The 26,564-nt window shown below is 46.3% G+C and overlaps 1 protein-coding gene across 2 annotated transcripts; it reads right to left on the bottom strand.

The window, feature by feature from the left end:
- Nucleotides 1–2,959: 2,959 nt before the first annotated feature.
- Nucleotides 2,960–8,567, bottom strand: LOC109784988 (KH domain-containing protein At5g56140). 2 transcript variants are annotated; one of them, XM_020343592.4, is made up of 7 exons: nt 8,069–8,567; nt 7,436–7,521; nt 5,385–5,533; nt 4,532–4,636; nt 4,335–4,451; nt 3,602–3,745; nt 2,960–3,513 (listed from the first exon to the last, which is right to left on the bottom strand). In XM_020343592.4, exons 1-7 carry the CDS (start codon nt 8,176–8,178, stop codon nt 3,361–3,363), a joined length of 864 nt encoding a protein of 287 aa, XP_020199181.1. In that variant the 5' UTR covers nt 8,179–8,567; the 3' UTR covers nt 2,960–3,360. The 2 variants fall into 2 exon arrangements, with proteins under 2 accessions (XP_020199181.1, XP_020199182.1); XM_020343593.4 differs by having other exon boundaries at nt 2,960–3,510; nt 8,069–8,534.
- Nucleotides 8,568–26,564: the final 17,997 nt, after the last annotated feature.

Here is a 26,564-nt window from a genome sequence, read left to right as displayed (position 1 = left end):
GGGAAGACTAATCCAGTGAGGATGCTGGACAAGAAAATAGGAGGAATATGGATCTCAAACTGAAGAAAAGCAGGCCACCTTGCTGGCTCTGTGCTCAGAAAAGAAGATTGTTTACTGTTTCAGAAAAATAGGATTTTTCGACAGCTACTCATCCGCCTCAATCTCGTCTTTCGTTGATGGCGGAGCACGAAGTAGCAGTGTTCGGGAGCGCATCTCTGCGAAAATCCATACAAGTATCGGAACCGGCTGTGGAGATGGGAAAAAGGAAATCCCTATATGCATCTTTGAAACAATGACATTTTTCCAGTCAATGAACTAAGACTAGCAGTTCATTTTTATTCTGTAGTGGAATCTTTTTTGGACGAAATTCTGACTACTATACAAAGAAATCAGCAGCTACCATTTGTTGAAGAATGTACTCCCTCCGTAAAGGAATATAAAAGCGTCTAGATCACTAAAGTAGTGGTCTAAACTCTCTTATATTTCTTCTACAGAGAGAGTACTAATTCTGTGAACATTGTTTTGTTTTTCTGTAGCAAGTTATTCTATGAACACTATGCAAGGAAATCAGCTGCCATTGTTCAGAGAATGAGCTAATTCTCTGAAAATCGTTTTGTTTCGGTAGCAAATTATTGTATGAATTCTGAACATTTGTTCAAAAAAATTGAGCTCTGAATATTGTTCAAGCAACGGAGATAGAGCACAATCTGTATATACATTGAGCATTAAGCTAGGAGAATTCTTAGATAATCCTTGATGAGACATTGGTGTGCTGAATGATCTCTGTTGCCCACCATAATTTTTTTAATATGAAATATGCATGCTTGTATGTGCGGTCCCATTTTAGTACCTGTGGTCATCTTCAATTTTTGTCATAAATTATGATTTTGTTTTAGTTATAAATTGTAGGTTTCTAATCTGGTGCCTGCTACTCCTTTCCATTTTGCAGGTCGGAGTTGCAACAGACCCACAACACAGAACTCAGCCCTGGATAGGTCTTCAGGAGCTGAGTTATTTTACATCAGTCTATCTTAGGGTAACGCGAGTCGAGGCGGACGTCGTCGCGGTAGCGACGACGGACACCGAGACGAGCACGTAACACCATTTCCATCCTATCTATCTTAGGGTAACGCGAGTCGAGGCGGACGTCGTCGCGGTAGCGACGACGGACGCCGAGACGAGCACATGAAACCACTGCCACCCTGTCTATCTTAGGGTAACGCGAGTCGAGGCGGACGTCGTCGTGGTAGCGACGACGGACGCCGAGACGAGCACATGAAACCACTGCCACCCTGTCTATCTTAGGGTAACGCGAGTCGAGGCGGACGTCGTCTCGGTAGCGACGACGGACGCCGAGACGAGCACGTAAACCACTGCCACCCTGTCTATCTTAGGGTAACGCGAGTCGAGGCGGACGTCGTTGCGGCAGCGACGACGGACGCCGAGACGAGCACGTGACACCACTACCACCCTGTCTATCTTAGGGTAACGCGAGTCGAGGCGGACGTCGTCGCGGCAGCGACGACGGACGCCGAGACGAGCACGTGACACCACTGCCACCCTGTCTATCTTAGGGTAACGCGAGTCGAGCCGCGACGACGGACGCCGAGACGAGCACGTGACACCACTGCCACCTTGTCTATCTTAGGGTAACGCGAGTCGAGGTGGACGTCGTCGCGGTAGCGGCGACGGACGCCGAGACGAGCACATGTCACCACTGCCACCCTATCTTAAAGCACGTCACGCTAAATTGATACAAAAAATGTTCCTGTTTTAAAAAATTGTCAAAAATTTCAGAAAATGTTCTTCTTTTTCAGGAAATTTCTCAAATTCGAAAGTTGTTTATTTCTATAAATATGTTCTTGGTTTGAAATTTTCTTATTAATTTTAAAACTTATTCATAGTAGATCAATTTAACAAACATTTCGATTCAATCAAAAAGCAGTAGATCAATTTAATTTAGTATGTTATTTTTTCTTTAATAAAATTATGTTCCCGGAAAGTATTAATCGAAAGGGAATAGAGGGATACGCTATTTTATTTTTTCTGTGTAAAAGTAGCAATTCATTTTAGTTGAAAGTGCAAGTTCATTTCAATTAAAAGTGGGACTTCCCGCCCATTATTGTCCCTGAAAAACCGCTGGCCCAGAAAGAGAATAGGTGGAATAGGAAAATACAGGTCCAAAAGAAAAGAAAAAACGTGGAAAGGGAATATAGGCTACGCGAGGTATTGGGCCAAGGCTGGGCCGAACTCACGTAAAGTGGAGGGCTCATGGCCTGGATCGATCGCGAAAGGGAATAGAACGGATGCAGCCGATCGCTAACTTTGTCGTTTGCTGTCGGATCGATCTGGTCGGAAATCGAGCGCGCCTCACGCGCGCGCGCGCGCGTTAGTATTCGTTATTTTATGGGTTCCATTCGGGGAGGGATCCAGTGTGTGACCCTCCTTTGTACATTCTCCTGCTGCTCATCTTTTATCTCTTTCAAGTGACGGTTTATAAATAGATGCGTCGACAGGGGGATTTGGAATTCGTTTTCGTGGATTGCTCAGCGCCTCGCATGCCAGATAGCGCAGAGTGACGAGACCTCAATGACAAGGGTGTTGCATAAGGAGAATAACCAAAGCTTTGGGTTCGGCGTGTCATCAACATGAATTCGTAAAACTGCATCATCCTCACGTAGTGAGCAGACGCATTTCACCATGTTACAGTCAAGCAAAGAATGCCGTCATGAATCACGCGGCATTTCATATTGAACATACCAAAACGCTCTCTTCATCCCTTGCAAAATGCTCTTATATTGTGGGACGGTGGGAGTAGTTGATAGATGAGGCAACTGTTTTGTCCCCATTTCAGAAAAGAAAGATATACTTAAAGAGTTAAACTATAGATTAATACGTCCAAACCTTCACAACGTCACAAAGGATGTTGCACGGAATAATGCAAATACCAGAACCTATATATTACAATATCCATCTATTATTAAGCAATACTATAACTGTAACAGATTACAACATCATTTCAATCCCAAATAACTTAACCAGATAACATTCTTCAAAAGTTCAAATACAAGCACAAGAACCATAAATCAAAACCCCAGTCATAGCTCATAGCAATACACAAACCACTTTCTTGCACAACCCGATATATAGCTCGACAGTCGACACCCAGTCTTGCCATAACCAAACCTCTCCAGTAGCAGCGAACACGACTCCAGGCATATGTATTATCAAGTACGGGCTGCTCCGACGCTAGCGGTGCGAGACCATTTTTGCGCCATTAGCCACGAAGGCAAACCCATAGGCATACTCAGTTTCCGTCTCAGGACAGATGATTGCTTCTCCCATGGTACTCGTGGCCTTTTACCCCCTTGTCTTGGCCCTCTTCATTCCAAGGCTGTTGTGGAAAGGGGATGCGGAACCAGATCTTTGCATCCCTTCCTCACGGAGGGTGCCATTGAGCATTGCAAGCTCCCGGAGCTGCTGCTTCTTGAAGAAGTCCTGAGACTCGTCCTGCTTATAGATAATAGAATACAATAACTTTGAGCCATTGGTTCTGCAGAATCAGAAGTCAAATAGAGGAGATATCAATATAAAAACATACCATTGGCCTTAACAGATCCTCAAGGATCTCGCGGGCTTGCATCAGACGAGCATCAATAATTTCAACAGGCAGCTCTGCCTCGACCAATATATGTAGGGGTTCATTCAGATGTTCATATCCTGGCTTTCCACGCATCATTTCCTCCTACAAAGCATTACCACAAACTACAAGGTGAAGTCGACTGAAGTACAAAACAAACACAAGCATGCAGAAGGGGGGGGGGGGGGGGGGGGGGGAATAACACTTGAATGACATATGGTTACCACTGGAAACAGGCCGAAAGCAAGCAGTACAAGTTTTTTCCACCAGAACAAAGCAATTCTTTGGTGATAATTCACTCTTACAGAAATATTTAAGCTCAGAAATAACATAAAATACTCCCTCTGTCCCAAAATAAGTGACTCAACTTTGTACTATCTTTATACTAAAGTTAGTACAAAGTTGAGTCACTTATTTTGGGACGGACGGAGTAAAAATTAACAATAAGAAACCGCTGGGGAGAAAACTGAAAAACAGCCAGTATAGATAACAAGAGGTAGGAGTGGGGTTGCCATAAAAACTAAAACCCAGGTTCCATTTATAACATGGGGTAATAGGAAAGGTGAAAATGATATAGCTCTCCCTAAACATGCTTATGGTACAAATTTGCTTGAAACAAGCCAATAAATATGCTCCAGATATGCCAATATATCTAACTGGGGAGATTATGAAAGCATGGTATCAAGAGTTTTACCCGAGCTGGATCTTTAATGCTACCCCGGCCTCTTATAAGCACACGGCAGTCAGTAGTTGCCTCCACTCGCTTCAAGGAATTTCCTCTGGGACCAAGGATGCGACCAACGAAGTTGTACTAGAAAAATAAACAAAAAGCATCATGACACAACTCCCACAACAATTCAAAGTGTAATAACATAGTAATAGCACACTTACTGTTGGATATTTGTCTACTGGAATATCAACCCTCATTGTTTTCTTGACAATTAGTCCAGATGAGCTGCCTTGAGACCCTCCAAGCCAACTATAAGCTGATGAACTCTGCAATGGTTACAGCTCGATTATTTAGAACAATGGATATGGAGCGACAGGAGTAGCTTTTGCAGTAAGCACTTGAAAAGTTCCAAAATTCAAGCCAAATGTAAAGAACTAGTCAAACAAACATGACTTATGAGCAATCAGAAATAGTGACAGGATTATACTTCACAATTAACAGTTACCACAGTTCGTTTTGCCGATACCATAAAGATCTACAAAGTCAACACTATTTTCTAGTTCAGATACTCCCAAATATTGTGTGATAATCATCCCAACTCATCTTAAGGTAGCAAGGAAAATGTGTAGTAATAAGTAGCATCGTGACCAACTAGCAGACTGACGTTAGCATGTCAATTAAGTAGCATACTGGTTAGACTTCTGACATATGGTGCCAGATTAGTGAGTTAGAGTGTTAGCATGTTATCCGAAGTTCCAAAATCCAACAGTTGCGATACAGAGAGGAGTTTAATGGCAACTTTTGAACCCTCTGCCTGGAAGGGATAATAAAGTTAGCAAAGTTGGCATAAGGATCAAGCAGTATCAAGAGCATTAGCTTTAGCAGTGCAAAAAGCAGCTTGAAACCCCAGATTTAAGATTTCAGGAATAATAAATTAGCATAAGGACCAAGTGGTACCAAGAACGTAACCAGGTCTGTTAGTGTCACAGTCAGTTAGAAAAACCTGATCTAAGCTTTCAAAGATGGTAATTAGACATGTAAGAGTAAGTTATGTTAAATGGTCAGTATCCATACTTCTGATTGAAATGCTGATGTCCATCCATTCATATCAGTTGCTGCTCCATTTGAATATAATCCTCCCGATGTTAGTGGACTACCATGTTCAAAGCCACTTTGGTTTAAAAGGGAGGCGTTCTCCAATAGTGTGGAAACACGTAAAATTTCTGTTTCAAATTGCAATTTCAAGAACAAGATGTAGAAAGTCAGCAGTTAGAATTAGTGATTAGCAATATACATATATACCTGACGAGTTAGTGTAAATAACTAATCTACAGAACCTTTCATCCCTTAACAATGAAAAATTAACAAAGTCATAATAGTGTCAACTGCAAATCTTTATAGTTAGTTGTAAAGCACTATTACATTTATGCTGAGAAGATATGCGAATAAATAAATTAATACGCACTTGCAGAAAAAAAATAGTAGCAGAACAAATATTCATAGAACAAGCAGAATTCAACAATATAAATAGAGTTACAACATTACAGCTAAACGGAGCAACACGAAAAAGGTATACATCAAATGCTTAAAATTTTGCATCCCTTTTGTAAGATTATTAATTACAGCTGTAAAAGATTAGCACACTGGTGTTTATCCAACTAAGTTGGAGCTTCCCTGTGATCCTGGTAATCTAAAATATCCTCCACCACAAATAATCCCATCAAGGAAGGATATATATTGCTCCATAGACATGCCGTCTAGAGTCATGCGCATCCGGGTCAAAGCTCAAGGGGGCATGACATGTCTCTTTATATCATGATTAGCACAGTTTTGTTAGGATTACTATGAATGAAGATTAAAGGGTGCATGGCAGCATCTATTTCTACGAATGAAGAGTAGTTAGGATTACTTCCCCTAGAGACAAGTAATAAATCCTACTCTTCTAAATAACCCCTGGACTGGTAATAGAAAATTGCACGGCTGCAAGCTCACTGATGATCATGACACATTGGGACGTGACAGAAAATGAGGTACTATGCAGCTTAGTACTTTCAAAAGGCATGCCCCCATCAGGTTGCTGGATGAGACAAAGTCAATGTAGTCCAGCAAGCCTCAGCCAAGTTAGTGAAGCCATTCATCTAAGACTAAGCTACAATGAGATGGTCGTGGGACGCCATGCTCATAAAGAATATTAGGCATGTAGAGTTGTGGATGAGTACATGAATTCATGGAGATAAAGATTAAGGCTGTGTTTGGCAGCTCAGTTTGTTTTAAGTATTTGTAGAATACTATGGTTTCTCAGAAACCACAGTTTTCAAAACTTTGAGGTGTTTCTCCAACATCATGTTTTTATGTAGTATTTAAGAAATAGGTCTTGACCACTTTTTTCGAAACTGAAGAAGAAAAAAAAATGTGGTTTTTAGAAACTGAAGTATTCATTGCCTAGGCAACTGAATACTGAGGTTTTAGATTACTAAGGTTTTGAGAAAACCATGTTGCAAACTAGGTGTCTAAACCAAAGCAGATGATGAGTGGCAAGGTGGGGCCGTGGTAGGTAGAGTGGTGAAGAAACAAAAGATATTAAAGATTTTCCATCATTTGCTAACGCAATACTCCAGTGTAGTGGTTAAGCAAGCAGGGGGGAGCACCAGTGTAGTGGTTAAGCAAGCAGGGGGGAGCACCAGTGTAGTGGTTAGCTAAACAGCAATCATGAAAGAAGCAGCACCAAGGTAAAATAAAAGCATATCCCCCTCAACTATATCTACAAAGTAAATGCACACACCAAGAATGATAAATTTGTGGTAAACGATTGTTACTCATTTTATAAAACAAACAGAAGCAACAACACGGTAGAATGAAAGCATATCGCACCACACAATATGTACAAAGTAAATGCACACAACAAGAATGACCGAGTTTGTTGCAAATCTAGCTCAGGTGGAGGTGAAAACAGCTTCCTTTGTGTAGGAAAAAGGGTATCCACCATAAGAGGCACACAAGCAAGGAAAGTCAAATATCCTCGCCATCACAACAGAATATTCCGAATCGTGTGGAAGAAGCAGCAATTGGACCAGCGCGCATATGTTATATCATAACACAAATGGCATGATTAGATGAGAGCTCACCTTGATTCAGCAACCGTATGCTATGAGGGAGCACTGGGACGAACGGGTTCAGCTTGTGGCGCTCCGCGAGCAGCTCCGCAAGGTACCTGGTAGAAAGACAAAGAACCATTATTAATCATCGTCTGTCACTCTTATCGTACAGCACAACCAAGTCAGCTTTCTCCCCCTCACGAAATTTGGTAAATAACCAGCAAATCCCCGCTGCATCACGCGGTACAGAATCGCAAGGCGATCGGCGAGCAAAGTGAACACCGGTCGAAGTGAGCAGCTGGCCCGTTTGATTCGGCGAAAATCCAGTGAAGACACGACGGGACGCAATGGTTACCACAAAGGGGAGATCTCGCCGGGGGGAATCAGATCCGATCCCAAAAGGCCCTAAACCTCACCGGGTTAATTCAGATTCAAGCCGCGGAACCTTGGTGACACCCAAAAACACACCGAATCGGCGCTGGCAAGGCCCGAATCTGGGCGATCGGAGCAGCGCCTCGCGCAAAGTCAGCAACGGCGGCCGCTCCAATCCCCCGAACAACACGCAGCACGCACCCTCTAGTATAGTCCAGCCTAGTCCACTCCACAAACGACAAGACGGGAAGCTGGGGGAGGAGGAGGGAGCTTGGTTGGTGGGGTGCTTACTTCTCCTGGTCGGCGACGGCGGCGGAGGAGGCGCGGAGGCCGGAGATGCGCGGGGAGTGCGGCGTGGTGGACGGGGAGGGCGAGTAGGCCATGTACCGTCCCGACGACATCTCTCTCTCTCGAGCAGCAGTAGCTAGTCCTCTCCAACCGGCGGCGTTAGTCGGGCTGGCTGGCTAGGGTTGCGGTGGTGGCCTGCTCGCCCGGCGCCTACACGCTGTCTCTATAAGGAAGGGATGGCGGCGGCGGGGGGCGAGAGGAGGAAGAGGGGGAGGGGGAGGAGGCCGCGCGGGCGGCTTATAAGGAAGGGAGGGAGGGAGGAAGGGGATGACGATGCGCCGCGCGACGCGGTAAGTAGCGGGGCGGGTGAATGAACAGTTCTTCTCGTGGGCGTGGGGGTGGGGATGGGGAGGGGCCGCGGCGGGGCGGCGCCCGGTGTCCTCTCCGCTCCGGGTTCGGTTCGGCGGCCGGTAAAAAAATGCCGGGAAACTGGTGGGAAGTTGGGCAAACCCGGAGGGGCGGGGGGAGTCAAGATGCCGCACTGGTAGGTGAGGTGAGCTTTTACTTGGCCGCCCTAAAAATAGCTGCCTGGTTTACCCGCGTCTAGAAAGAAGATTGGGCGAGCTGAGCTGGCCCGTGGTTTACTCTGATCGACATACTATGTGCAGTACAAATGGTGTACAGTACTTGGAGCTAGGTAGAGTGTGAAGACAAAGGGACCTGTACGGGTTTTTTCTTTTTTGAAGGCGACCTGTCTGCCTTGCTGCCAACAAGAATGCTGTTTTAGGTTGGGGTCTGCGTGACGTGGTTAGAGGAGATGCTATGGCTATCACGCGTGTTTTTTTTGTCACCTTGTTCAGCGGTTCTTAATTGGAAATCGAATCGATCGTTAGTTCAAAAGAAAATCTGATGGCATGTTATTAACGGATATTGAAGCCTTCCTTGCATCGTCTTCTCATCTTCTCGGTTAGTGCATCGAATTATGCATGTTGTCGGTGTTCTTGCGACCAACAGTGCCGTCAAGGGACGACGTATATGGCGTGCAAGGGGCGGATCAATATGGTAAAGCATGAGATGGGCGATTTATCTAGGTTGAGGCCCTTTAAGGGGAGGTAAGACCCTACTCCTGCATTTGCTGCTTGTTTTGATAAGGGTGCTCATTGGCGATCAAGGAGAATGGTTTCTCTGCGGACTTGGCGACGAAGAGGAAGAAGATGTTGGTAGGCGAAAAACATAGCATGTTTAACTCGGCGCCTGCTCGGGCGGCACGTCGAGTCCCTTGCCCAACTGGCACCTCCGAATGTCATATCATCGTCACATGTATTCTTTACTATTACGGCGTCTTTGACTTGCATGGTTGATATATAATCATCAAATGTTTGATTCCACCGTAAGAAAAGCAGGTTTATTGGCACTACGTTTCATCCCCGCTTGACCTGAATTTCCCATCAGACCCGAACTTCCTCCGCCCAAAACAAATCCCATCCTCGACAGATAATCAGCACGCTCACTGGATAGGATAAGAATGGCGGCGATCAACGTCGCCGTGGCGTGGCCATGTCGCCAGTTAATTTCCTTGCTTTTGTTTACGTGCCATCGATCGCCCGCCGCGGAAACGTGTAAACTCCGTGTGTCGTCGATAGGCTCGGGACAAGCCAGTCGGTACACATGTGACCTGCATCGGGGCGTGCACCGCACAGCATGATGAATGATGAAGCTTCTCCCCCATGCATCTGCAATTCTGCATAGATGTTCCCACGGTCATTTTTAAAAGAATGGAACGTGTATCTTATGCAGCGCCGGGAACACATGGCTGGGCTCTCGTCAAACCATCAAATTGACAAACCACCCGACCTGTAAGCGACACTGGTTCATAGGCCGGTCCCCTGTAGAACGTATGTGTAGTTCAGCGGCAAGTACTTCGTGAAAGCAAAGTGTAGCGGAGCATCTTCGTGAATACTACAGCGACGACGTGCGACTTTCACGCCTCGTTGATCCCTTCGCCATTTGCGGCACGGACACACATATTTTACTCTGTATGTCGAAAGGTAAACTGCAGATGACACCTGCGCCTGACATTTTGCCGGCTACGAGTGAGACGGACGGAGTCTGAACAGATAACCATTAGGAGGGCGGGGACGGGATCAACTCGCTCCGAGAGCGATCACCCGGCGGGGCAGGATGAATGGCGACGGCCCGGCTGGGCGTCGCCGTCGAGCCAGGCTGTCCCCTCCGGAAAGGAAAAGGAGAGGCGGGGAAAAGGGAAAAGTTTCGTGCGCTGCTGATGGGCGATGGCTGGCGCCGGGAGAAAAAGAGGAGGGATCCGTCCGTCTGCCCAACAACGTCTCGATTGATGAGGTGGCGAGGAAACAAAAGGGAGAGGGAGCGAGCTGGTGTGCGTTTGGTCCATGTGTCCAGGAGGATCTGAGACGGACCGGTAATAACCTCGACGTCGAGGCTGAATATGCCACGGTGCAGGTATCAACACGGGGATACCGTACGAGCCTACAGTTTGCCTGTTTGATACTGCCCATCTTTTTTTTAGAAAAAACTTCCGATCCATTCATCTTTTTCTTTTTTAACACAGTACAGACGCAAGCGCTCATATACACACGCATACACTCACCCCTATGATTGCATACACGCACATCATATCCCTATGAGCACCTCCGAAAGACTGAGCCGGTATATCATCTTGAAATTTACGAAGTCAACGTAGGCACCTCGTCGACAACGGGGACGTCGATCAATTCATCTTCAATCATAGCAGTATAGCGAAAAATAGAAATGATAAACATTGCATTCAGATCCGTAGACCATCTAGTGACGACTACAAGCATCGAAGCGAGACGAAGGCGCGCCGTCGTCATCGCCCCTTCCTCGCCAGAGCCGGGCAAACCTTGTTGTAGTAGACAGTCAGGAAGTCGTCGTGCTAAGGCCCCATGGGACCAACGCACCAGAACAGCAACCGCCCCGATGAAGAGTAGCGTAGATTGAAAAGATTCAACCTGAAGACACGTGAACGTAAACGAAGGACAATCAGATCCGAGCAGATCCACCAAAGACAGATCCACCGGGGGCATACCACCACACGCCCACCGGAGATGCTAGACGCACCACCGGGACGGTGGCTAGGCGGGGAGAACCTTACTTCATCTTCAGGGAGCCGCCTCCGTCTCATCTTCCTGAGCGAGATACAAACCCTAACAAAACTCAAAGAAACGTCTGAAAATGGAGCCCTCCCGACAGCAAGGGTCGGTATCCACCACGCTCCCATGACCCTAAAGTCCATCGAAGACAAGGCGGACTGGCAACGGCACCAACGGGAGGCAAAGGAACCCTAACTTTTTTGGGGGCCTAGAGAATTGACAGTTTGGTTGTTGTCGTCGTTAAGTTTGGTAACCGTGTCACCGGCCGCGTTATAATGCCTACTAACTGAGGTCTCCTTTGATACACATGGTAGAAAAATCATAGAAAAAGGAATGTCATAGAAAATGAAATAATATGTATCTCAAATCCTATAAATAGGAATGGGAAAGGAGTTGTCGTTTGGTTCACGTCGTTTTATTTAGTCTAGACTAATGTTTATTTTCCTATGAAAATTTTAGATCAATAGGAGGAGCACTCACCGGCTCCTTTTTTATATTAAATAAAAGAAGCCACACAAGTACCATAAGGGACAAACAAAGTAGTGGGTTCAAAGGTTCTAGCCTATTACAGGACAACAACCTCGTTGAAAAAAAAGAAAGAACAGATATAACTAAAAGAAACTAAAGTTTTCACCCTACATCACGGATACACGGCAACTGCGCTCAGCGGTGCTTCTCCTTTTTCTTGTTTTGTCTCTCCAACTGAGAGATCAACCCACCCGAAGCATCGTCGTTGTTTGCGACCAGCAGAAGGCCTCCAACACCGAGATTGGGCTCACAGTAGCCACCGAAGCGAAGATTTTGCATCCTGGGGGCGAAGCAGGGGGATGTGTGAGTCCAGTCCACGCAGTGTAGTCTGGGCCAGCGGCTAGATGTCGATCTTGCATTCCCAGATAGGCATGCACTCTACCCCCACATTAGCATTGTTGGCGCCTTCAGCACCGACAGTGAGTGATGGCAGAAGAGGTCTATTTGCTCCAGCATGTGATCCTTGAAGATCAGTCTCCATTTCCAGAATCATTCCTAGGATCTGTTTAACAAAAAATCATGTCACACCATTAAAGATTAGGTTCTTTTTGAACTTCCACAAAGACCAAAGCACAACAGAACAAATGGTGTTAACAACATCAAGTTTTTCCCCGTTACCCAAAGGAACTAATGGATTCAAAACATGTCGCTAATGACCTATTTCAAAAATCGGCCAAACCTGCTTTGCAACTATGCAATCAAAGAGAAGGTGTTGCACTATTTCCTTACATGTGCAGAAAAGACAATCTTCAGGTTTATTCATATTCCTTTCTTCATATTATCCCTGCTTAGTATTTTATTATGACTAAGCAACCAGGGGAATATATGAATCCTGGGAGGGATGACCAACTTCCGAACAACGGGAATATAAACAGGAGTCACACCTTTAAACTTGATGATAGCATACAAGGATCTTGATAAGTAAATGTCAGAGATCTCATATTGCCAAATCAGAGAGTCACCCTCTTCTTTATAGCAAATGCTACTAGCTACGGCTTGTAGCTCATACAACTGCTCCATCATACCATAAGTGAAGACCCTCCTAAAAGTAAGCTTGAGGGTGCTCCCATCCTAGATTTGATTAATGGTGCTACACTGTTCTCTACAAATGCAATAAATGTCCCAAAATTGGACAACTATGGGGGTTGCCAAACTAGGAATCCTCCAGAACCTGATTTGATGACCATCCCCACAACCCACATGTAGCCAAATTTGACAGCTCTAGCAGCCCACATAACCCCTTTCCAAAAGACAAAAGAATTTACTGAGCTGCTGCATAAGATATTGGGGGGAGAGGTATGGTATTTGGCATCAACCACATATCTCCATATTTTTCCTTCCCCAAAGGCATGTCTCTTAATCCAAGATCCTAGGAGGCAAATATTGAAGGAAATATGCCCTAGAGGCAATAATAAAGTTGTTATTTATATATCCTTATATCATGATAAATGTTTATTATTCATGCTAGAATTGTATTAACCAGAAACTTAGTACATGTGTGAATACATTGACAAATAGAGTGTCACTAGTATGCCTCTACTTGACTAGCTCGTTAATCAAAGATGGTTAAGTTTCCTAGCCATAGACATGAGTTGTAATTTGATGAACGGGATCACATCATTAGAGAATGATGTGATTGACTTGACCCATTCCGTTAGCTTAGCACTTGATCGTTTAGTATGTTGCTATTGCTTTCTTCATTACTTATACATGTTCCTATGACTATGAGATTATGCAACTCCCGAATGCCGGAGGAACATTTTGTGTGCTACCAAACGTCACAACGTAACTAGGTGATTATAAAGGTGCTCTACAGGTGTCTCCAATGGTGTTTGTTGAGTTGGCATAGATCGAGATTAGGATTTGTCACTCCAATTGTCGGAGAGGTATCTCTGGGCCCTCTCGGTAATGCACATCACTATAAGCCTTGCAAGCAATGTGACTAATGAGTTAGTCACGGTGTCGTGGAATTGTCACGGCAGATGTCCTAGCGAAAGGACTTAGTCGTGGAGCCATCGCAACGGGTTAGCTTAAAGGGGTTAAACCGGACAAGGGACACGAGAGTTTATACTAGTTCGGCCCCTTACGATGAAGGTAAAATCCTACGTCTAGTTGTGATGGAATTGCTAGGGTTTCGATGATCAGGGAGCAAATATGCTTTGCCTGAGTCTCGAGTTGTTATCTGTTGTCCCTGAACCTCCGCCGGGCCGTGCCTTTATCTACACAGGTCGACGCCCGCCGGCTTATAGAGTCCCGATGCCTGTTTATACACATACCGGCTCGGTCTCTACTTTGTCATATCTTACAATACAAGCTATGTACTATATGGCGGTTTATAACTACATGCCTTAATCTACCTTTGGGCCTCGGGCCTTCGAGTCTCTGTAGTAAGCCGCTTTATTCCCTGTCTTCATGGGCTTTTAAGCATAAACAATCCATTATGGGGATAACCCGGCTTCCTTGGCCAGTTTACACCTAGTAGTAATATCCCCAACATTAGGCCCCAGATTGATTTGAACTGGTTCATGTCAATCTCCGAAACCTTGAGAAAATTTCTTCCATATCTTCGCATAAATCTTGTAAACCGCCATGACGTCATCATCCAGAATCATCATAAACCGCCATGACGTCATTTGTCATTTTAAATGGTATATTCCTCACCTTCATTAATGAGCCTCCGATAATCGAGGCGACAAATCTGTCACATATCCATTTGTTAAGCTCCTCGATTCTCGCGCTTGACCCTTATCCTTTCGTCCTTATAAATACGGCCGAGGGCCCTTTCCATCTCTCCCTTTTCCTCTTCAAGTCTTCTTCTTCCTCGCGACGCCTCAGCGCCCGAACTCCGCCGCCGCCGTCGACCTTCGCGTCTACACCAACCCAGGCCGCTGCATCAACCTGTTTTGACCAGAGAACTGCGACGCACCTCCGCTGTTCAGCAGCACCAGTAAGTATTCCTCTCCTCGAACGTCAGATCTGCATTAGGGTTTCCACTGTTTGTCGGTGTTCTTCACTGTTCATCTTTCCTTTCCTAGATCGCATAGTTTTGATCCGAATCTGATAGCAAAGGCGATCTTCAGTAGTTTAGCGTCCCTTTTAATCCTCAAAAAGCACCCTTTCCTGCATAAGATCCCATCCAAGCATATGTGTTCTTCCACTGTCACGGCTTTAGGTTAGATTTATTTCCTCTTTTTAGTACTGTGGCAGATCTAGATTTATATCACCGATCTGTGAAATCTGTTTGCACCATACTTAGAAATTTTTGCAAATGTGTAGCCTCTTTACCATTGTGGGTGGTTTATCCTTGAACCTGTGATAACTCATCATATACCATTAGCTCTCTATTAAACCGCCAACCTGTTTTAAACCGGATATTGTACTTCCATCATTGCACCGGTTTATAAGTTATAACCATGAACTTTAAACCGGATATTGTGCTTTTTTCAGCTTGTCACCAAAAATGGCCAAACAATTCTTTTCCTGTAATTGGGTTCCTTCCCGGGTTACGGAAACGCAGCTGGCTGGTTGTGTTGCAACGGGCGCTTTGGCGAGTCCCCGGCCTAGAATCTCCTCCTGAACCCCAAGACGGAGAAGTTATTGTATTTGTTGATCACCTAAGCCGAGGCTTCACTCCTCCTGGATCAAAATTCTTCCGTGACGTGCTTGCCGCCTTTCAAATCCATCCCCAAGACATCGGTCCAAACTCCATATCCAATATTTGTGACTGGCAAGTATTCTGTGAGGTATACCTGCAAGAGGAGCCTACTGTTGATCTGTTCCGGGATTTCTTTTATCTAAACCGCCGTACTGAGTTTACGGATGGCCCCAATACTGAACTAGGCAGGGTTTCAATTCAGAAGAGGAGAGATGTTGATTTCCCTCATGCCAAGCTTCATAGTCATCCTAAGGACTGGAATCAGACTTGGTTCTACTGCCGCAACATAGCTCCAGTCAATGAAAATCCTTTGCCGGGTTACCGTCCACACCGGCTTACCCAAACTCATCCCTTTCCTCAACGGTTGATGGCCCAAGAGCGAGCAAAATATGCCCCTCAACTAGCCAAGCTCAGAGCGTTTATTGCAAATGGGCTGACAGGCGTGGATTTTGTCCGACGCTGGGTTTCATGGAGCATTTTACCTTTAAGCCGGCGGCCCGGTTTAATGTGTGAATACACAGGGGATCTGAAAGACCCGCAACGCCATATTGACATCCAGCTGACTGATGATGAAGTCACTGAAGCTGTTAAAAAGATGCTTAATGAACCAATAGATGCATGCAGCAAAACCGGGCTCAGTCCTTTCTATGCTGCCAATAAACCGCCAAAGGTATAATCTTCCGTATTTATGCTTTTAACCATCCTTTGTTAATTTTTTCCTTTGATGACTTATTATTTGTCTATACAGGCCGATGATCCATTCTGGAAGAGAAAATCACAAGATAAACCGATAAAGAATCCTCAGATTAAGATCAAGGCTTCAAAAAAGCCTGCAAAAAGAAGGAACGTTGAACCGTCCGAGCCTATTATTGATGATGATCCGGATTCAGAGGTAGAACTTGACTCTCTGAGTTCACATTTTATACACCTTATTGACAATGATCATTCTCAGGATGAAGCGGAAGCCAGCCATGCTGATGAGGTAACTATTCTTTCTTCTGATTCTGATCCTGTGCCAGTACCAAGAATCCGTTGAGCCATTCGGAAAGTAAAATTTTCATGCCCTCTTTCTTATGTGGACCCGCACCTTCTTTTAAAGACACAGCAGCATGAAGCTCGTCGCACAACTCGACATAGCGGCCAAGTGCTGTCCTCCTCCGGTTTACCAAATTCGCCGGTTCGCAAACGCCGCCAAGAGGTTGCTTATACTCCTGACACCCTTTACCCTAAGGCGGGTTACATCCGATATCCTCTTAATCCGTCTGACTCAAATTATCAGGGAACTTCCCATTCATCGTCCGGCGAGTCGTCAGCGACACAACTTCCTCCTCTGAAAACCGTCCCTGGGTAAGCATAACATACTTTTAACTTTTTGGTCTTGCATCATATTGTCACATCGATCTCCATGTCTGCTCTTTTTCAGTGCTAAAGCCAGACCAAGCAAGAAGGCTAAATTGAACAAGCCAACTGACCATGAACCGGCTACCGAGCCGGAGAAAACCCCAGGGCTATTGACCCGGAGGCTGACACTGTTACTGATAATCCAGAACCTCAAGCAACCGACACGCTTGTTGAACCGGTGGATAATAATCCGACAAGCCAGTCAGCTGATCCATTAAGTCCAATTGTTGATCCGCCGAGTCCGGCTAAAGCATCCAATAAACCGCCAAGCCCTGCCAAAACTACGGACGCGATGTTGTCGTAACCGGCCTTGGTTTCAGCTCCCCTGGTCGTCCTGTCGCATTATCAAAGCATAGCGCCAAAGAAGACATTTCTTCTATAAATAAGGGGAAATGGAAGTCCGAGTTATCCAATTATACCAACCTCAGCGCTGAAGACCTTCATTCTAGTTTTTTAAACCGCCTGTATACAAGCCGCGACTTTGAAGCCGGTTTAGTAGGCCTGATGAAGGAGCGGTATGAGGTAAATGTCACTTTCCCTTTGCATAAATATTCCAAAAGTCCCTTTGTTATAACTGGTCTAACGTATCAACTCTAGCAGCCCCCAAGGGCCGGTGCATAACATTGGTTTGAACCGGGTCTTGAATCGATATTTGCATTTTGCTGGTGTAGCCCCCATGAACCGGCTTGTATCCTTTTAGAATGAACCGGTACATCCTACTAATCTCACCACTTAGAATAATGACAACCCATCTGAATCTGAATGAATACACATTAGCCCCCAAGTGTCAAGCAGATAACTTGTTATGTGTTTGAGACTTTAAAGTAATAGCTGATAAGAAGCAATCCGCATTAGCCCCCAAGTGTCAAGTAGATAACATGTTATGTGGTTGAGACTTCAATGTTGTAATGCTAACTTATTATCTGTATGCTTGCAGGTTGAGTTGTCCAAAAAAGACTCCCAAATCACTGATCTCCAAGGAAACATCAAGTCTCAGGTGGACGGAACTTGCAAAGTTAAGAGCGAGCTGACCACCGCTTTAACAACCATGGAGCAGCTGAAGGAATTCTTCAAAGGTGAACGGGCAGATTGGGCAACTGAAAAGACCACCTTGTTAAAGCGGGCAGAAGATGCGGAGAACGCCCTTAAACCGGCCACAGAAGAGCTGAGCAGCCTGAAGCGGCAGATTGATGCTATGACCTCTGCCATCTTTGGTGACAACCTCTTCACCAATCTGTAACAACACCAGCTATAAAAACTTCTGGTTTAATAAAAATTGGATCCTTTTGCAGGTAGCCGTGTTACTCATCTTGGCACAGATATGCGCAAAAGATTGAAGGTCGTCTATACTTTGGCAGAGCAGCTTTATACCGGCGCACAACGGGCCATCCGCACAGCTTCCAATAACCATCCGCCACCGTCGCTAATCAAAGAAACACTGGAAAAAATGTCTATGATGCCTGCCCGGATTGTGGAATTGAAGAAATCTGCTGCTAGGTCCGGTACCCTTACTACACTGACGCGTGCCAAGGCCTGGATCTCTGACCTTGATCCGGAAGACATTGGTAATGGTTACCCGAGTAAAAAAGAGGACGGTTCAGAATTCAACAATGATGATCTCCGGGCTATCACGAGAGAGATGCGACCACTGACAAGTAAATTGGCTGAAGATACTAACTTGTCAATTTATCAGAATGTATATGATGCCAGCGGCAAGCGAATAAGTGCTCCAACTTATGATGTGGAAAATCTGACCCCGCCGATCCGTAAGTACACTTACGCTCCTGATGTTGAACCGTCTGATCTGATACACGACAAAGCTGTCTTTCAAGCCTTAACAGGGATTGATTGGACAACTATTAACTTCCAGCCATTGGGTGGAGAGAAGGAGGATGAACCGGCGCAGGAAGATCCGCAACCTTCACATCAACCTGAAGCAGAATCATAATCCGGAACCCGGTTTAATTTGTTCCTTTTGTTATCCTTGAAAAACAATCATTCTTTTGGGCAGTCGAAATGCCTTGTAATAGGCTAGCTTGAACAGCTGATCTGATATGCCATCGTGCATACTTGTTGCACATAATATTATTAATCCATCATGCTATATTTGCTTATGATCTTTATCGGTTTTATACAGCCCTGTTTCTGCATAAAACAAAGTGAAAACTGTCCTGGCGGTTTACCGCTGGACAGGTCATAATGCCCAATATATAGCCAAGGTTGATAACCATAGCTTTAAATAATAAAATATGAAACATATTATACCTGTGATATTGAATCACCTTGTTGGCTTACCAACATTTTTGTAATAAGGTTGATAACCCAAATATTGAGTATTGATAACTCAAACCATGTTATGCTGGTAAAAAACAAGCGATGTTGGGTTATGATAAACACCGGATGATCATCCTGGCAACTTATAGTTAACTCCAGGCCGGGTTAAATAACACCGGTTTATACGGATGACTTACAATCAGGCCGGGCCATTGGACGCCGGTTTAGCTCAAAACTTTAACAAGGGAGAAAAACAAAATTGACCAATAAAAAACCAGAGAATAAAGAAAAACTTGTAGTCGAGGCTTTTCAAGGGCTGCTAGGCCACTGAGTTAAACCGTTTTACAAAGCCTTTTAAGATGGTCCTCAGTCTTTAACCAATCGCCGGTCTATCATTGACAAGTTCAGGGTCATATGCGATTGACTTGTCAAGTTGGCGGGTCATACCAGGCTTACCTGGGCGGAGTGACTTACTTAATGAAGGCAGCTTAACCCGGGGTTTTAGGTATATATACCAGGCTTCCAAGCCACGGCTTGATAGCCTATTGCAAGTGTAGATTTCTTTGTTCATTGCGATAGTAAAGAATCCCCAAGCAACATTTTGAGCTGTGCTCAACGGGTGCCTATGTTTGAGTTGTTCTTGACAACACTCTTTGGCCCCTAAGTAATGGCATTGCGCCAGCCAAAAGGTGTAGCTATGGTTGAACACAACCAAGCCCCCAAGTGACTTAATGTCGTGGCTTTTGAGCCAGCCAAGAGGTGTAGCTATGGTTCGAATACGACCAAGCCCCCAAGTGACTTACTGTCGTGGCCTTTGAGCCAGCCAAGAGGTGTAGCTATGGTTCGAATACGACCAAGCCCCCAAGTGACTTACTGTCGTGGCTTTTGAGCCAGCCAAGAGGTGTAGCTATGGTTCAAATACGACCAAGCCCCCAAGTGACTTATATTGAATAGATAGCTGTAAAGCTGAATCAAAGGGTAAACCGGATGTCGCTTCACAAACAGAATCCTCCGTGTAACCACTCATGATATGAGAAAAACAACAGATACCCCGCTTTAGCCGAGGCTCCGGTTTATTGCATTGATCATAATATATACATCGTCAAAATATGTACATGATAGGAGCCTATGGCTCAGGTGTAGTACGGCCGTAGATGAGCTATGTTCCACGGCCAGATCGTCTCCTCCTCTGACTTGCGTGAGTCTTTATGCTCTCGAACATCAATGAGGTAATATGATCCGTTGTTCAGATTCTTGCTGACCACAAAGGGCCCTTCCCAAGGCGGGGATAACTTGTGCATATCGGTCTGATCTTGGATAAGCCGGAGCACTAGATCACCTTCTTGAAAAGTTCTGGTTTTAACCCGGCGACTGTGATAATGCCGCAGGTCTTGCTGATAAATCGCCGAGCGAGCCGCCGCTACGTCCTATTTCTCATCCAACAGGTCCAACGCATCCTGGCGTGCTCTTTCATTATCTGCTTCAACATAAGCCGCCACTCGAGGTGAGTCATGACGAATATCACTTGGAAGGACAGCTTCCGCTCCATAAACCATGAAGAAGGGTGTATAACCCGTAGATCTATTGGGGGTGGTGTTAATGCTCCATAAAACGGAAGGTAGCTCCTCAACCCAACAACCCGGTGTCCTCTACAAAGGAACCATAAGCCGGGGCTTGATCCCCTTCAAGATTTCCTGATTAGCTCTCTCCGCTTGACCATTAGACTGGGGGTGGGCCACTGAAGAGATATCAAGACGGATGTGCTCTCTTTGACAGAACTCCTCCATAGCACCCTTGGAAAGATTCGTGCCATTGTCTGTTATAATGTTGTGTGGATAACCAAAACAGAATATCACCTTCTTCATAAATTGAACCGCTGTGGCTGCATCACATTTGCTAACTGGCTCTGCCTCCACCCACTTGGTAAATTTATCAACCGCCACCAAGAGGTGGGTCTTCTTATCCTTAGATCTCTTAAAGGGTCCAACCATATCAAGCCCCCAGGTTGCAAACGGCCAGGTAATTGGAATCATCCTCAGCTCCTGAGCCGGAACATGAGCTCGGCGTGCAAACTTCTGACAGCCATCACACCTTTTGACCAAGTCCTCAGCATCAGCATGAGCCGTTAGCCAATAGAAACCATGACGAAAAGCCTTAGCCACCAAGGACTTTGAACCGGCATGATGACCACAATCACCTTCGTGAATCTCACGTAAAATTTCACGACCTTCTTCAGGAGAAACACAACGTTGAAAAGCCCCTGAGATACTGCAATGATGTAGCTCGCCGTTGACAATAGTCATGGACTTGGAACGCCGGATTATCTGCCTGGCCAGAACTTCATCCTCTGGTAATTCACCCCGGTTCATATACGCCAAATATGGGATCGTCGAATCCGGGGTGACATGAAGCGCCGCCACCAACTGAGCCTCCGGATCAGGAATAGCTAAGTCTTCCTCCGTGGGTAGCTTGACCGACGGGTTATGCAAAACATCAAGGAAAACATTGGGCGGCACCGGTTTACGCTGGGAGCCCAACCGGCTTAAAGCGTCCGCCGCTTCATTCTTTCGCCGGTCTACATGATCAACCTGATAACCCTTGAATGACCTGCAACAATATCCATCTCTCGACGATACGCTGCCATGAGGGGGTCCTTGGAATCCCAAGTACCAGAAACTTGTTGAGCCACTAGGTCCGAGTCACCAAAACATTTAACCCGACTCAGATTCATCTCCTTAGCCATCCGAAGACCATGGAGCAGGGCCTCGTACTCAGCTGCATTATTAGTACAAGGAAACATCAAGCGGAGAACATAACAAAATTTGTCACCTCGAGGGAAAGTAAGAACCACTCCAGCCCCCGAGCCCTCCAATTGCCTGGATCCGTCGAAATGAATTGTCCAGTATGTGTTATCCGGTCTATCCTTCGGCACCTGCAATTCTGTCCAGTCATTGATGAAGTCCACAAGTGCTTGAGACTTGACGGCTGTGCGAGGCATATATTTTAATCCGTGAGGCCCAAGCTCAATAGCCCACTTAGCAACCCGGCCGGTCGCTTCTCTGTTCTGGATGATATCTCCCAAAGGAGCAGAATTGACCACAGTAATGGGATGGCCCTGAAAGTATTGCTTCAGCTTCCGGCTCGCCATAGAAACCCCATATACAAGCTTCTGCCAATGTGGATATCTCTGTTTTGACTCAATGAGCACCTCACTGATATAATAAACCGGCCGTTGAACCAGATACTCCTTTCCTGCCTCCTTGCGCTCCACCACAATAGCCAAGCTGACAGCTCGAGCATTAGCAGCCACATATAACAGCAACGGTTCCTTGTCCATGGGAGCAGCAAGAACAGGTGGTTCGGCAAGCTGCCACTTCAGAGCCTCAAACGCTTCATTAGCTGCATCACTCCAAACAAAGTTGTCTGTTTTCTTCAGCATTTGATATAAAGGGATGGCCTTCTCCCCGAGATGACTTATAAACCGGCTCAATGCTGCAATCCGGCCTGCAAGTCGCTGAACATCGTTGATGCACTTCGGTTTAGTCAGTGAAGTAATAGCCTTGATCTTCTCCGGATTAGCTTCAATGCCCCTGTTAGATACCAGAAAACCAAAAGCTTGCCTGCTGGCACACCAAAAACACACTTGGCCGGGTTGAGCATCATCTTATAAACCCGGAGGTTATCAAAGGTCTCCTTTAAATCATCTATTAATGTTTCCTCCTTCCTGGACTTCACCACAATATCATCCACATAAGCATGGACGTTGCGCCCAATCTGGTTATGAAGACAATTCTGAACACAGCGCTAATAAGTTGCCTGGGCACTCTTGAGCCCAAAGGGCATAGACACATAGCAGAAGGCTCCAAAGGGAGTTATAAAAGCTATCTTCTCTTGGTCCTTAACTGCCATTTTAATCTGATGATAACCTGAATAAGCATCCAGAAAACTCAAACGCTCACAACCCGCTGTAGCATCAATGATTTGATCGATACGGGGGAGGACAAAAGGATCCGTCGGACATGCTTTGTTCAAATCCGTGTAATCTACACACATACGCCAGGTGCCATTCTTCTTAAGCACCAGCACCGGATTAGCCAACCACTCCGGATGAAAAACTTCAACAATGAACCCTGCCGCCAAGAGCCGGGCTACCTCCTCACCAATAGCCTTGCGCCTCTCTTCATTGAACCGGCGAAGGAATTTTCGGACCGGTTTAAACTTGGGATCAATATTAAGGGTGTGCTCAGCGAGTTCCCTCGGTACACCTGGCATGTCAGAAGGCTTCCATGCAAAGATATCCCGACTCTCACGGATGAACTTGATGAGCGCGCTTTCCTATTTCGGATCCAGATTTGCACTGATGATGAACTGTTTGGATGAATCGTCGGGCACAAAATCAACCATTTTAGTCTCATCAGCCGATTTAAACTTCAAGGCCGGATCATGCTCCGTGGTTGGTTTCTTCAAGGAAGTCATGTCCGCCGGATCAACGTTGTCCTTATAGAACTTCAACTCCTCTGCTGCACAAACCGACTCAGCATAGGCCGCATCACCTTCCTCACAGTCCAAAGCGATCTTGTGTATCGGCGGTAACTTGTGTGGTCAGTAAGGCCGTCCAGGCGTCCAATAAATTGGACAAGATTTGGGCCGGCCGGCGCGGGGCCTCCCGCCCTAGCTGCCGATCCGGAAATTATTGCTGCCGCGGTTGAAGATTGCAACGCGGGCTGAGTTCCAGCCATGAAGATCGCAACCCGGTTTGCCGGTTCAAAGGGGTCCGGAATACTGTCGCCATCGGAATAGCCCCCAAACTGGTCATCTTGAAGTTGGTATAGTGACTCGGTCTCCCCGGTGGACGACTCGTCATCTGAGTGGACGACGGTCTCGCCATCGGACGCCGGTTCAAGTTCCGCACCATTGATGAAGCCTACGAACGCACGCTTCACGGCGGGCTGAACCCGGGCAGGGCTTGCACGCTGAGCCGTCTCGACGAGGTCAGTGCAGATGTCCGGCTCAGGGCCCGGTTCGCCGATCTTGCCGATGAAGACGTGAATTCCTCCAAAGGGGACCCGGTACCCGTACTCGATTGAGCCGGCCTTGGGGCCCCAGCCTGCGTCGTCGATGTAGAGCTTGCTGCGACGACTCTTGGTCATCCGGCCCACGGCGTATCCCTTGAGCCCTTCGAAATTGCCCTTCAAGAACTCGAAACCATCGCGCGATAGCCCCACGGTGGGCGCCAACTGTCGTGGAATTGTCACGGTAGACGTCCTAGCGAAAGGACTTAGTCGTGGAGCCATCGCAACGGGTTAGCTTAAAGGGGTTAAACCGGACAAGGGACACGAGAGTTTATACTAGTTTGGCCCCTTACGATGAAGGTAAAAGCCTACGTCTAGTTGTGATGGAATTGCTAGGGTTTCGATGATCAGGGAGCAAATATGCTTTGCCTGAGTCTCGAGTTGTTATCTGTTGTCCTTGAACCGCCGCCGGATCATGCCTTTATCTACACAGGTCGACGCCCGCCGGCTTATATAGTCCCGATGCCGGTTTATACACATACCGGCTCGGTCTCTACTTTGTCATATCTTACAATACAAGCTGTGTACTATATGGCGGTTTATAACTACAGGCCTTAATCTACCTTTGGGCCTCGGGCCTTCGAGTCTCTGTAGTAAGCCGCTTTATTCCCTGTCTTCATGGGCTTTTAAGCATAAACAATCCATTATGGGGATAACCCGGCTTCCTTGGCCGGTTTACACCTAGTAGTAATATCCCCAACACACGGGATGATGCATTACGGAACGAGTAAAGAGACTTGCCGGTAACGAGATTGAACTAGGTATTGAGATACCGTCGATCGAATCTCGGGCAAGTAACATACCGATGACAAAGGGAACAACGTATGTTGTTATGCGGTTTGACCGATAAAGATCTTCGTAGAATATGTGGGAGCCAATATGAGCATCCAAGTTCCGCTATTGGTTATTGACTGGAAATGTTTCTCGGTCATGTCTACATAGTTCTCGAACCCGTAGGGTCCGCATGCTTAACGTTCGGTGACGATCGGTATTATGAGTTTATGTGTTTTGATGTACCGAAGGTAGTTCAGAGTCCCAGATATGATCACGGACATGATGAGGAGTCTCGAAATTGTCGAGACATAAAGATCGATATATTGGACGACTATATTTGGACATCGGAATGGTTCCGGGTGAGATCGGGAGTATACCGGAGCACCGGGAGGTTACCGGAACCCCCCGGGAGGTATATGGGCCTTATTGGGCCTTAGTGGGAGAGAGGGGAAAGGAGAAAAGGAGGGGGCGCCCCCCAAGCCCAATCCGAATTGGGAGGGGGGCCGGCCCCCCCTTTCCTTCCTCCTTCCTCCCCCTTCCTTCTCTCCTAATCCAACTAGGGAAGGGGGGGGAATCCTACTCCCGGTGGGAGTAGGACTGCCCTTGGGGCGCGCCTAGGAGGCCGGCCTCCTCCCCCTCCTCCACTCCTTTATATACGGGGGAGGGGGGAACCCCATAGACACACAAGTTGATCATTGATCTCTTAGCCGTGTGCGGTGCCCCCTCCACCATAATCCACCTCGGTCATATTGTAGCGGTGCTTAGGCGAAGCCCTGCGTCGGTAAATTCATCATCACCGACATCACGCCGTCGTGCTGACGGAACTCTCCCTCGAAGCTCTACTGGATCGTGAGTTCGTGGGACGTCACCGAGCTGAACGTGTGCTGATCGGGAGGTGCCGTACGTTCGGTACTAGGATTATTCGATCATGAAGACATACGACTACATCAACCGCGTTGTCATAACGCTTCGACTTATGGTCTATGAGGGTACATGGACAACACGCTCCCACTCGTTGCTATGCATCACCATGATCTTGCGTGTGCGTAGGATTTTTTTTGAAATTACTACGTTCCCCAACAGTGGCATCCGAGCCAGGTTTATGCGTAAATGTTATATGCACGAGTAGAACACAAGTGAGTTGTGGGCGATACTAGTTATACTGCTTACCGGCATGTCATACTTTGATTCGGCGGTATTGTTGGATGAAGCGGCCCAGACCGACATTACGCGTACGCTTACGCGAGACTGGTTCTACCGACGTGCTTTGCACATAGGTGGCTGGCGGGTGTCAGTTTCTCCAACTTTAGTTGAATCGTGTGTGGCTACGCCCGGTCCTTGTGAAGGTTAAAACATCACATACTTGACGAAATATCGTTGTGGTTTTGATGCGTAGGTAAGAACGGTTCTTGCTCAGCCCGTAGCAGCCACGTAAAACTTGCAACAACAAAGTAGAGGACGTCTAACTTGTTTTTGCAGGGCATGTTGTGATGTGATATGGTCAAGACATGATGCTAAATTTTATTGTATGAGATGATCATGTTTTGTAACGGAGTTATCGGCAACTGGCAGGAGCCATATGGTTGTCGCTTTATTGTATGCAATGCAATCGCCCTGTAATTTGTTTTTGCTTTATCACTAAGCGA

This window comes from Aegilops tauschii, chromosome 6 (genome assembly GCF_002575655.3).
Source record: "Aegilops tauschii subsp. strangulata cultivar AL8/78 chromosome 6, Aet v6.0, whole genome shotgun sequence".
NCBI classification, from domain to species: domain Eukaryota; kingdom Viridiplantae; phylum Streptophyta; class Magnoliopsida; order Poales; family Poaceae; genus Aegilops; species Aegilops tauschii.
This window is presented reverse-complemented; position numbering and strand designations above follow the sequence as displayed.